A 13,571-nucleotide genomic window follows, 5' to 3' on the forward strand; every position below is an offset into this window, starting at 1 on the left:
AGCAAAAAAGCTTCTGTGACAAGCCAAACAGATTCGCAATACTACACTGTAAATGTTTGCCTGTTCAGCAGCTAAAGTTAACCTGTGATGTCTATAAATACTTGAGGCACAGAGCCTAATTTCTACTCCATTCTCTCAACTTGTAGATTAAAAATTACTTCTTTGCAAAAAGTGTTTTGCAAGGCTCAAGATGAATTTTAGATCAAAAGCAATAGCTGCACCTAACATACTGAATTGTAAGAAGACCTTTAGCGCTCATGAGTGGCTGCAAACTGCAAATGTGCAGCAGTCACATAAGTGCTGGGTTATTCAGAATTTCACAACTGCATGAAGCAAACCTGATAAATTATTCCTATTCAAAACTGTTTCATTACTTAACTTCCCTTCGCTGAGCACAATTATTTTTCATAAATATGCATGCAAATAGAATCCTGTGCAAATACTTACAAAAAATACAGTACAGAGGAAAGGAAAGTATGAAAGGAAGAAGAACAAAATCATAGTTAAAACCCTGACTAATAGAAGCAAAACGTATAATTTGCCTAGTGTTTTTGTTTTGCCTTTTAAAGTACACAAATCAAAGCTCACATGTATTTCACTGATTTTCAAAGAGAAAAAGCAATTACCTAATTAATGAAGAAATGCTCTGAGAAAAGAACAAAGTTCTTTAGATCACTCGAAACCCTAATATCAAATACTGTAGAGGGTTAGAATTACGCACTTACAGTAGTATGTTACTTTTTCTGAGGCAAAGGGCAAGCAAGGACAGTGGAAAGCATGGGGAAGATAACTGAGGCTAAGTAACCTTCATAGGTTTCTTGTATTTATTTTTGTTCTCTCAATCCATTACAGAAGATGACACCGAGAATGTGAGCGAGTCATGCTGTAACCTGATATAGCATAAAAACTGCTCAGGAGGGGCTTTCATGACAACTATCCATGATACTTGATGTCTTTCAGACCTTTCATATACAGAGATATAGGCACAATTCATACACAGCTACAATCTAGAAACTTTGCTGCTAGTTGCCATATAGTAAAGAAGAAACATGCTTTTTTTTTTTTTTTCTCTTCTAAACAGGGTCCAACAAGACATTTAGCTCATTAGATGAGCTAAGGAATCTATGAACAACCCAGTTCCGCACTTTGGAAAGAAAATATAGCATGGGAAAGACCATGATAGCTCCTATTCATTATAAAACATAATAGCTAATATAGACTATACTAAATGAGATTTCACAGCAATCCTGTGTAAGATGAAGCAGAATACCAAGAATACCAGAATACCATAACAAAAACATCTGTAGCATGATGGATTTTTGAACATGCGAGCAACAAAAGGCTTCCATCTCATTCATTTGGAAACAATTTCCACAGGATTATACTAACAGAATAGTAATCAAACTAGTAGATGAGAACAATCTAACAGAGTAAGACAACAGAACATTAACAATCACCTGTGTATTGTTGTGTTTGAAGCTTTGAACCTACCAAACCCTTACACTAAAAGTACATGTTTCTAAAACACCAAGAATTAAGACTTGTTAACATCAGTGAGCAAAGCAGTGATTTTTCAATATATATTTTTTTTAATAAAGTCCAACTAAATTGCTGCTTCTCAGGCAGCTTTTCCAAGAAATTTTTTTTTTTTGGTCTGCATTATTTATGAGCATCTCTCCCTTTAAATACCAGGGCATGAAAACAAGCATGGTATGAATGAAAATCCCAAATATACAAGTGTTTCTAAAATTTGGTGGAGTTATAGAAATAACTTACATAGAGGATTTGCTACAAAGAATACTGAAATGTTTTCTGAGGCACGGGATATAATTTGAAATGGCAATTAGAAAAAAAGCTTCCATTACAACTCTTATTTATGTAAGCCATTACCTCACCCAAACTGAATGTTTTGCCTTTTTTTTTTTTTTTTTTTTTTAAATGGGCAATGACTAGTTACTTGAGATACAAGAATTTCCTTGCTTTACCTATTTGTGCATGTAAAGAACTTCACACGTAGAGACAGGATTTCAGTTGTTTCTACAGCACCCTTTCTATGTCAAACACAGCACAGGCTGGCCTAAAACACTGATTCCATTAAAATATTTGAACAAATGTTACCATGTGAAATTGTCAGGATTTTTTTTTTCTCCACTACAGTTCACAGAGGCTGCCAAGATAGAACAGTGACATCATGACAACTTTTCCCAAGTTGTGAGATATGTCACACCCTAGAAGTTTGGAAAGCAGCAAGCAGACAACTAATATCAGAATGTTTTAAACCACAATGGAGTGATAGGAGCAAGAATCATTAGCAAGAACTCACTTGGGAAGTGATCAAGACACAAAGAGACACCTTGCAATTAAGCATGGCTCTGTCAAGCTTCTACTTTTTTTTTTTTTTTTGAGAAAAGATGTAAAATTTCTTCCTCCTGCACAGAAATGGCTATCAAACCCTAATTTCTAACTTTTTCTACAGTATTTTTTCTTAGAGAATTTTCATTATTAGCAGGACAGAAGTCAAAATTTAATTGCTCTTATTCTGAAGAAGGCTTCTCTTTCTTAGAGGAATAACGGCAGAAGACCTAAATACACTTTGCTAACATTCCTATAAAACAGTGCAGTCATAAGCTTCTCAGTAAGTGTAACTGGTATATGAAAAGTATCACATTCTACAACAAACTACTACCCATAAAAAATAATTTTCTAAAGCTAATTTAATTTCCTAAGACAATAAGACCTGTGTTGTCAGTCCATTTACCTGTCTGTTCATGTTTTCTAACCATTTGATGTCCAAACCCAGCAATATACTGACAACAATCTCAAGGTATGAAGTTCCTACACATTCCTTCTCAATGGCTGAGTTCATAATGATGGTGTTCATACTAACATTTGTTTTAAGGAGGAGTCCTAAAATAAGCCTTATCAATTCTAAGGCAAGATAGCCTCTCAACCACGGAACTCACTCGCACGTACAGGCTGACAAGTAGGCGTGTAATGCCGAAAATGCTTATGTGACATGCTACCACTAGCCCAACATACTGGACGAGTGACTCTTGTCAAAGCTTGAGCAAGCACAGATCTCTTATAACACCAAGGCAACAGAAAGATGTTGGAGGGGCTGAGGTAATCAACAAACCAGTAGAAAACCAAACTTGGCTAGTTACACTGCTCTTCCAAAAACCTTTCTGCTTTCAGTCAATACGAACTTCACTAGCTTGAAAACAGTAGCTTCTGTGTCACAAGTAAGAGTTACACAAATCATGGGACTCTATTCTACTATAACCATTTTGGGCTGAAAGGAGCACGAGCGTGGTCATTGCATTTTTCATAAAGCACAGACTGTGCCTCTGTTGAAGACATTTTAATGCATCCAACTTGAGTGCAGATCTGGAGCGATTAAAAATTATTTAAGAGGATTTTACTACTAAAGTGAAGAGACTGAGAAGTACAAAAATAAACCTTAGTGTTTAAGGAAAAGGTAAAACAGCCACAGTAAGAATCTCTGGATCATTCAAAGCTAAGAAAGACTGAAGGAAGAGAAAGGAGAAGAGGAACATGTTACAGATGACATTACTTGCATTATTAAAGTTATGATTAAAGCATAGAATAGGAAACATTTAACAACAGAATTCAGAGATACTGTGAAACAAATCATATTTAAAACATACACTCACTTAACATTTTCCTTCATAAGTCCTTATGATGCCATGGGAACAGCTAAAGCTATATATTTCCTCTAGGAGACTGAGGTGAAAAAAATATTTCATACCTTGCAGAACATTTATTTGCTTGTTAGATTCTTCAACTTGCACTCGATATGCTCTTCTCTCTTCTTCCAAAAGTGCTACAAATGAAAGCAAAAATGTGCCCAAACGTTTGTTAGTAAGAAGTATTTCAGTTTTGTAATTAGTTTTAGTCATGACTTCCCCTTAATTAAAGATTAAAACAGTCAGATTATTCCAGTAAGTTATCAAAGCTAGTAACTGTAAGTAGTTTAATAAAGAGTTAATAGTAAATATATTATTATTGTGGTAGTATTGCAATTAATTTGAAATTAATGCAATCAGTTGCCTGATCCAAAAACTCCATGTGTGCTAAATGCAAACTGGTGTAGGGGTGGGAAGAAAAAGCTTCAGCACAACCACTGAACAATGTGAGTTAAACTGGACTATGCTATTTCCTGCAAAAAACAACCCATGGTATTGCTGATGGCAATGATACAGCTCCATGTTTGAAAGGACAATCTGAAGAGCTACCACTGAACGCATTAAAATATGTGCCTTATCTGACTGAAATATGGATGAACCAATATGTCTAGATAAATATATCTTCTATGAATGAAATATATAGAGTTCATGTACGTATTCAATGCTATGAAAAAATGGTCAATCTTGAACCAAAAAAGTCAGGGGCTCAATCTGACTGCTTATGCATATTTAAAAAAAAAAAAAAAAAAAAAAAAAAAAAAGGTTTCTGACATTCTGTGCAGGAGATTCTAGGAAACAAATCTATCCAACAGTCAACAAAGCTGGACCCCTTTTAAGGTTACCTATTAAATACGATTTTAATGGATACCCTACACAATCAAGTTGATCTGAGTCTCACCTTGAAGTTCAAAGCATTTTTGTTTACTTGTTCTAGCTAGCTCTTGGGCTTCAATCAGCTCCTTGTGTAGTTGCTGAATTTCTTGCTTAGCCTCAGTCTCTGATTGTGCACCCTGCAATTCATCTGATAAAAGAACATTTTCTTTAAAGCATAAATTTGTACAACAGCTTAATTTGCACTGTCATGTGTTGTCAAGTACCTTTTTATTCACATTATCCAGAGTTAGTTAAAGTAAACTCAAAATTGGATTAGGTAAATATTAGCAAAAATATTAATACATTTTTAAAAGGAGGTAAACATATGCATAGTTTAAAACATTCATTCTACATAACACAGTAAAAAAATCATACACAAATTCAATAATTTTTAAAAATACTGTATAGATTGGCAAGGATTTCTGTATTGACATAAATGAAGAAATGATAAGCATAAGACAATCCTTGACTGCATTTACAACTGTTCTATTGTTAAAAGGAAGCTACTGTAGCCTTCTTTCCTAGCACAGACTTAGCAGTAATGATCCTGCATCCCCTATCACCCAAGCCCACCCTCCCACACTCCTGCTCCTCCAAGCACATCCCAGCCCGGTCCAGCAGCATACCAGCACTCAGAAAAGAGGCTGTGTCTTTCCTATTCTCACAGTAATGAATTGGTGTGATCACAGAATAGAGATATGGGTGCACATGTGCTTTTAGACCTTCTCAGAACAAAATTATGAGAGCAGAAAGAACAAAGAGGACTAAATATTTCATCCAAATACTCTTTTATAAATTTATTAAGAGTTCCAAATCGTAGTTGCTCTTTACTGGAGATGTTTTGTTCTTAGCTTCTCATGGATGAAGACTTGGAGCAATTAGACTTTCAGTCCTCCTTAATGAGACAGTTCAGCAGAAACGGATGAGGAAGCTGGCAAATTATGTTCTTGATAAAGAAGCAGTGTCCCAAATCAAACAATAGACACCCTAAATGAACTTTCTGGTGGACAGCATTTTCGAATCAATGAAAGCATACATCACGAAAGATAACACTACTTCAAGGGAGATGAGAAACTTAAGTTATAGGACAGCATAATCAATTTTGCAGAAATGCAATGTGTGTCAAGGTAAAAACTCTTTTCTACTCAAATGCAGAAGGGAAATTTCCATACACGTGATATGCTTTTAAATCAAAGGCCAAGAAACACAAGTATGCCTATGAAAAACCTAACAGGTTTTTGGTCTTCTACAAACTGACAAACATGTTTGTGATAACTCTAAGATGTGAAACAAATTCTGTAGTAGCATTGCTCTATTCATAACTAGTAAAAACTATTATTGGGCTCTGAAATAATTCTTTCTAGAAGCAAATTGATGTCATGAAAACCGGTTAGAGAACCAATGCAAATAAGCTGCAATTAAACAAGTATCTGAGCAATTTCCAGAAGTATTTAACATTGGACTAACTGTCCTCAGAAGTCTAAAGAGTTCTATCATTAATTATGAGGTACACAAAAAATACAACTGTTTGAAAACCTTCATCCATTTATTCTAGTTCATGGGAAGTTTTCATCTGTGATCAGATTGTTTGCTGTGTTATAAAAGATTCTTAATAAACTCCACTTTCTGCCCCACACCCCAACACAATAAGATTTCCTTTAACATTTCTTTTGTTTTTCACTCTACTGGTAGGTTTAAAGTCATTAACAATAAAACAAAACAGTGTGATACATAACAAATCATTTCCAATGCACATGAAATCTGCTTCTCCTTCAATCTGGCTCTAGAAAAGAAGTCTAACTCATGGGTCAGTTCTAAGGAAAACTTAACTTTTCCAATTCATTAAAAAATATTATAGTGTGTGAAGGAGTATTTTCCATCCATAAACTTGGATTTTGCAATTTCAGGATCTGTAAAGCTTTAATAAAAAAGACAAAGTTGAGATTTAATCAACATGATTAAATCAGCTTGAGGACATTAGCAGAGCTTTGCTTACATGTTTGCCTTTGTATTTTTGTTCTGATAACAGAGATGATAGAATGATACGTAGGCTGCTGTCTTAATTCATCCCTTATCTGTATGTCTGGTCTGTGGAAGCAACTACCTTAGTAGGCTGGTATTTCTCCAAGTCTCACAAAAGTTCTCTTTCAGAATTTTGCAGGATTTCTGAGCTTGTTCAGATGAGTACTTTTCAGAGTATTCAGTGAAGTCAGATAGACAATTATAAATCTGAGTTTTCTTCAGCTTTATAAGATTCACAGAAACCTTATAATGCACATAAAATATTTGGCTATTGCAACGGTAAAAAAAAAAAAATGGTTCCCAAACTTCCTGAATGAGACCACTACTGATTCTTGATATTTATTATCTAAACTAACACTATTCAGCAAACCCTCAACCAAACACACTTTTTACTTCGATTCCACAGATCAGTCCCGGAGTTACAAAAAAAATATGAGGAAGTTGACAAGAACAAGATCACTGAACTTCTGACGGCATTTATTACTTTCCATCTGTTTAACATGTACCTGTTTTTCACTTTGCGATTTTTCTTTGTTAGAGAAGCCACTTACATAGCAACATCTAAGGAATAAATGGCTAATAAAGATGTTTAGCTCTACTAATCTGTGCAAGGTCTTCCCCTTCCCCATCTTTGCCAGATTCTGACTTGCAGAAAGCTGAAGCAGATCCCTGAATGCTCTCAGAAGTTATTGATGAAAAATACACTTGGAGGAAACTACAACAATTTAACATCTCATCATTTTCTTGTTCCGTACATTTGTTTTCTAAGTTCCGACAGTTAAACAAAAAGGAGCAGTGCCTTTTCCAACAGCCATTTCCGCATTCCAGCAGCTGCCAGATCAGAAATGTTCTCACTCTTCCTTAATTACACGAACGCATAACAAACCCAACTGAAAGTCTTTCTGTGGCAAATAAGATCCTTTTAAGGGCAAAGTCAAGAGTATGCAGTGGCTCTCTGACATAATTGCAAACAAAACTGTGAGCTTACAGACTCTTCATAAAAATTACAAAGGCAAATGATTCATTGTACAGATATTTTTAAATGGTTTCAGGAGAACAAAATAGGAATGCCCATAAATAGCTTCAAGAGAAGAAGCTTTTCCAATTCCTTTAGTTAACTATAATATGTATTTTGATTGCAAAGCTGTCTATGCAAATAAGTATTTTCTACTTCTTTGAAGTTGAGTGATGGTTATGGTTTAAGTCTAACTGGGTAAAGACAGATAAAACAACGACAATCATCCACATGAATACAAGACTGTTTTGATGTTACTATCAAAAATTTGGTTTTAGCTTTTTAAGAGTTCAGTTACCCGTCCCTGTCACTTTAATACATCCTGGACAGAAAAAGTGTAAGTACACCCGACCCTTGACAGAACATGAGCCCATTCTAACCCAGGAAACAGCATGCTCACAGAAGGCTTATCTCGTTCTTGGGCTATAAAAGGCAACCTTTCTGACAGAGCCTAGGAAGGCTTTATCTGCATTTAAGGAGAGTTCAGTCACCAGTGATTTTCAATCTCAGGGTCCATGGACTACTTTTCATGTGCCTGCAGAGGCTAACTAAGAAATCCAGCCAATTACGAGTAGTCTTCAGTTGGCTATGTGAGAACATTCACTTCCACTGACTTAAAAAATATATATACATACACTTTTTTTTTTTTTTTTTTGAGAATCCAGAAGGGTGGAAAAATCACTTATCAGTGGACCTATCACTACAGATTTTTTACTTGTTTTTCCACCAAGTGTGTATTTGCTTAAAACATTTAGCTAACTGCTTTTGAATTATAAATATAGTGTATGAGTAAGGTTATATGCTTTACTATTTTTTGCTGTTCATTTTAGAGCAAAATGTAAATGAAACATGCACAGTGTTATGAACACTCCTTTTTAAATAGTTCTGTTGAACTAAAATTCACTAGAAAAATCTCATACTCAGTTTTAGGTTTCTTGTTTGGAAATATATATACTATATATTTTAAAGTTCTTTCTAACAGAAAATCAGAGAAGTGTAAACAATTACAGGAAAAAAAGCTCTCTTATGGATTTCCTAAATTTCATTGTGGTTTCCTGTCTTTCTGAACCATGAAAAGCTCTCACATTCTTCTTTACTTGTGATGCCAATGTAAACATCATTTCATAGATATTCGCAAATATGTGGCAGCACATAAGGCCAAAAAAGTTAACTTTCAGTTAAATGTAACAATATCCCACAACACTTCAGATCATGTAAATATGTAAATAGCTTGCTAATCAAATCTAAAAGTACATGCCTTCAGAGCAGTAAAAAGTATGATTTTGTAACTATAAAGATCATAGCTAAGGTTCAACAATCATTCCAAATATTGATAAAGCAAGGAATTCAAATCTTCACTACGTTAACAATAAAGACTTTAGACTTTTCTGTTTAAGCCACCGATGCAAATCAACAGAAACATTTCTGGCAGTGATGCAAACTACACAGGTAAAATGTCACAATGCTTAAAGTATTTGTCAGTGGTGGAGGAATCCCTTTTCTCCTTGGTTATTAGCCCTAAACTGAGTAAATGTTGAAACTATTTTTCAACAATACTTGAAGTTACAAGTTCATAGAACAGTGTTGGTGAGTGCAGCTAACAAACTTGAAGCACAAATCACTTCTATATTAACACTCAGCAGCATGCTTTAGTATCACCCCAAGGAAACATCATTAAGTGCAATTCTTCCATACTACCATGATTTAAACATTTCTTGAGTTTTTGTAAAAATACACATTTCATTAAAAATCAACAAAAAAAGCTGGTAGACTGACTTATAAATACAGATTACGAGTCTAAAATTACAAAAATAAATTTCTGTTTACCTTTCAGAAGAGCTACTTTAGCAATAGGTTCATTTAGATCTTGGTCATCCATTTGGGCATCTGGAAGAAAAAAACACTTTCAGAGAACAGGTAGACCACAGACAGCTTTCATATATGCATTCTTTAAGCAAAGAACCTTTTATGCTCTTCCCACAGTTATTTATAAAGTTGCAAAGTAAACAGTACTGCTTAAACTTATAACCGACCTATAATACATAACACACAATACAAGTATTCTCTGCCCTTTTAGAAAATTCTCATGATTAAGTGATTTAATTCAAACTAATTAGATTTTACAGAAACTTCAGTTAAATCTTTACCTGTAGTGTCGTCGCTGCTTTTTTCCTTGCTTGGACTGAGAGTGTCTGACAAATCAGATTCTTTCACTCTTGCCTGATTCTCTGTAAGAGACAAGGAGAATCAGCTACAGTAAGTAAATACTTTGTTCATTTTCTTAATCATATTTTTTTCTATACACATATATATCTAATGACTGGTAAATGTGACTAGAAAAAAAGAGCTGAAAACACTTAAAAACCTGGTGTTTGCTTATTTCTTCATAAATTTGGGCTCAAATGGATTCAGTATTACTGAAGTCATTATCTAGGCTAGCATCTAATAGGGGATGTAAGAGCCTCATGCACAGCTTGAACTTTTGTTTAAAGCTGTATTCTTGCCAGTTGGAACTCTGTGCAACAGCTGATTGTTTTATTCAATCAGGGGACAAATAAGAAAAGAAAAGTAGAACAATGCAGATATTGTTACAAGTCAGAATGAATCTGCTATAAAGAATAAAACTGTGCTTCAGTATTTTGGACAAAAAAATATCAGCAAGTCTTGTATATACTGTACCGAAAAAAAAAAAAAAAAAAAAAAAGCATAGCGTTAACCAATCAAGAATCCTAGTAATATAAATTAATACACTGACTAGTTTCTAGAAAGAATTTTCAGTTCAGATTGTATTACTACAAGGCAGTCACTGTCTCTTTTCCACAAAAAAAACCTTCATGAAATAACTGCACCACATTATTGCATGCAATTTAATGAAGCCTCACGCGTTTTTTTCACCAGTTCTAAATTTTTAATGGGAAGCAGACATTTTCAAAATATGAGGGGACACAGCAGCAGCCCTGACTCCTAGTCTAAAGACTTTGTGAACTTTTTTTTTTTTTTTTTTAATAACTATTTCAATTTAGCTATGATGGAACCATTAAACAAAGGCACAGCATCTCAACCAAAACCCAGTAAGTTTGGCACCTATGAACCTTGACACCAACATGCAAGCGAGGTTAAACATAAGGAAGTCTTCCTTGGCCAACTATGCCCAGCCTTGGTTTGACAGCATTGCTGCCTACCACAGATTAACAGATGTTTCTTCTGAGTATCAAGTTCCAGGTAGAGAGAGATACATACATACATACAAAGGCATCATTGCAACATTCCCATTACACAGACTTCTCTTCTACCATAGATCCAGAAACGCATGGTGAACATAAATAATTTCTTCACGTATAGAGATATTGTATATTAAAAAGCGTCAAGTAGTAAACAAATCAAGTGTGTTATACCAACAGGGTTAATATATGAAAATGTTTTTTTTTTTAAAAAGCAAAGGAGTCACGAGAAAGTTTGGGGAAATTGTTTTTTCAAGTAACAAGAGAACAAATGGAACTGAATGCCCCCAAAATGAGACGTGGAAAAATGAAGAGATACGCACTTACACTGGGAAATTAGCAAGATGACAAACACAACAGGCTAATAGAAAGAAACCATTTTCTTCATTTAATGTGAAAAGTTTTCTATTTCTTTGTGCCAGAACATCTACTTTTAAATGAAACAGAAGAAGGCAAGTACAAACAAAGAAGCTGATCAACAGCCAGACTTCCTACCTTAACATAACTGAAATCACTGGAGAGAGAAGGGGAAAGCACCTGTACACTTAAAGCACATTAGGGGTTCAGACCTGGCAGCTATTCCAAATAGAAGTCATATGACTTCACAGCTGACTTCAAAGCTCATATGGACTGGAGCAAAGAACTTGATGTTTGGGGGTTCCTCTATGCTAAAGTGAAAGCAGTACTTCCCTAGTTTAAAAACATTACTCCTTAAAAATAACATCTGAAGATGTTACAATACAAAGCATTTTACAGGTATCAAATAGAAACAAGCCCACAAGACTGTCACGAAAACTAATAATTATTAAAACAAGTAATACATTCTTTGTAAAGCTTAGGTATTAAGAAAAGTATATCCTAAAAACCTCACCCATGTCAATCCAGAAGTGCTAAGCTGAGCAGTATTTGTATCCAGCTAACTTTACCATATCTGGGCATACATGGACACAGCTTCCTTGTTCTGTGAGAAGTGGAGCAGTGCAAGTTCCAAACCCTGAATTAATTCTCTCTCTCCCCACCTCCTCCTATACTCCCCTCCCACACATCCTCAGGTACACAAATTCCTCCTCCCCCCATCCTCCTCCTCCAGAAACAGGGACCAAGATCAGGCACTAGAGGAAAGATATATATGATATACATGATATAAATATATATAGCAACTATCTCCATCCGAAACAGCAGAAGTAAAAAAGAGAAATGGTTTAGAAACCTGCTTACTATTCTGCAGCCACAGTCTTAAGGACAAAACTTTGTACTTAAGGACAAAATTTTTGTACTACATTATTTCACAGCAGTCATTCCTGTTTCCCGTAATAAAACGGAGCTGAATAAATATAGCCAAAATGATAAAGTATATTAAAATGTGTTGACATCATACTTACTTGATGAGTTTGAGTATATTAACAAGCACTAAAAATAGCTTGTCATTTTGCAAGTTAAGTGGCATGCAAGCGTTAAGTTACAGTTATTGTATGCATTCTTCTGCCAAATATGGCACACTGTCTGTAACTTACTCACATACAGCAACAGATTAAAGGTGCAATTTCAGACATAAGGTGAAAAGTTTCTAAAATACCAGAACTTTAAACAAGTTAATGTTTATTCAATACAGTAACTCTTTGTAGAAGGACAGAGGATAAAGAAGTGAGTTAGTATGTCTAGACATGAATAAAAAGCTATGAAAGTGGAATCAGCCTAAAAGTCCAAATGATTTTACATTATTAGATATACAAGAAATATTGATCTATGCACTTTGAAACATTCCTGGTTTTGACACTGCAAGATAAGGATCATTTGTCTTTCAAAAGGTAAATATTTTCTAATTAGATCTTTGTGTTTCACTTGTTTTACACTGAAGAGCGAAATAAGTTAAAGATGCACATTTATATTTTACTTGGAAAAGGCAAGTTTAGAAGGTTAATAGTTATTTTAAAGTAAGTATGAAGGTGTAAAGTAGAAACAAGTCAAATTAAAAATTCTTAATCACAACTTGAGTGAAGCTAAACAGTATTTCTATGTCCTCCTATAATAAAAACAAAATCATGATTGAAATTTATGCAGGCATGAGAGATTTAAATCAATTTGCAAAAAATACTATCTATTTTTTAGAAAACATAGATTTAGGTTAAGAATTCAGTCAAGACTAGAATTTCATGCACTCAATCTTCAGAAATTAGTTTCCCCTAAACATTTTTACCCCACAATAGTATTTGGAGCAGAGTTCAGTATACGATATAGCTCCCCTTGTTTTTTGCTTTTTTTTTTTTTTTTTTTTTTTCTTAAACAAGTATTCAACAACACTCAAACTGCTAGTTAAAGACAGAACAGACATTAAAGTGACGTAAAAACCATGCTTCAAAAACAATTAAATAAATCCATAAGTCTAACCTTTCAAAAGCTTTGTTTCTTCCACTTTGGTTAGATGTCCTTCATCTATGATCTTGTCTGCCAAACAAAATAAGTGTTACTTTCCAAGCTCAAATTAAGCAAGCTTTTCCCTGCACACATCTACGTAGACTACATTCCATGACCAAATTAAAAGCTGATAATATTACAACTCAGGCTTGAACAAAAACTTTATTCTGGCATGGAATAATGAAACAGCACACAAACCTTGTGGAACTTGGTGATAAAGTGCATAATTATTTCATTTGCAATTTATTAAACTTACGTTATTAATGCTTTGGTTCACTAATGAAAAGTTATGATTTTTTTAAAAATGAACTTTTTTTT

At 34.4% G+C, this 13,571-nt stretch overlaps 1 protein-coding gene across 39 annotated transcripts in view; it reads right to left on the reverse strand.

The window, feature by feature from the left end:
• SLMAP (sarcolemma associated protein) overlaps positions 1–13,571 on the reverse strand; it is an 81,490-nt gene that overhangs the window by 10,005 nt on the left and 57,914 nt on the right. For 16 of the 39 annotated variants that reach the window (XM_084531211.1, XM_084531212.1, XM_084531204.1 and 13 more), the window contains 5 exons: positions 13,227–13,283; positions 9,765–9,845; positions 9,445–9,504; positions 4,606–4,728; positions 3,770–3,844 (listed from right to left, as the gene is read on the reverse strand). In XM_084531211.1, the coding sequence (XP_084387337.1) occupies positions 3,770–3,844; positions 4,606–4,728; positions 9,445–9,504; positions 9,765–9,845; positions 13,227–13,283 (396 nt within the window). Of the gene's footprint in view, positions 1–3,769; positions 3,845–4,605; positions 4,729–9,444; positions 9,505–9,764; positions 9,846–11,709; positions 11,841–13,226; positions 13,284–13,571 lie in introns of those variants that run through there. The other 23 variants (XM_084531219.1, XM_084531220.1, XM_084531214.1 and 20 more) reach the window with 4 other exon arrangements.

This window comes from Aythya ferina, assembly GCF_964211825.1.
Source record: "Aythya ferina genome assembly, chromosome: 10".
Classification (NCBI taxonomy): domain Eukaryota; kingdom Metazoa; phylum Chordata; class Aves; order Anseriformes; family Anatidae; genus Aythya; species Aythya ferina.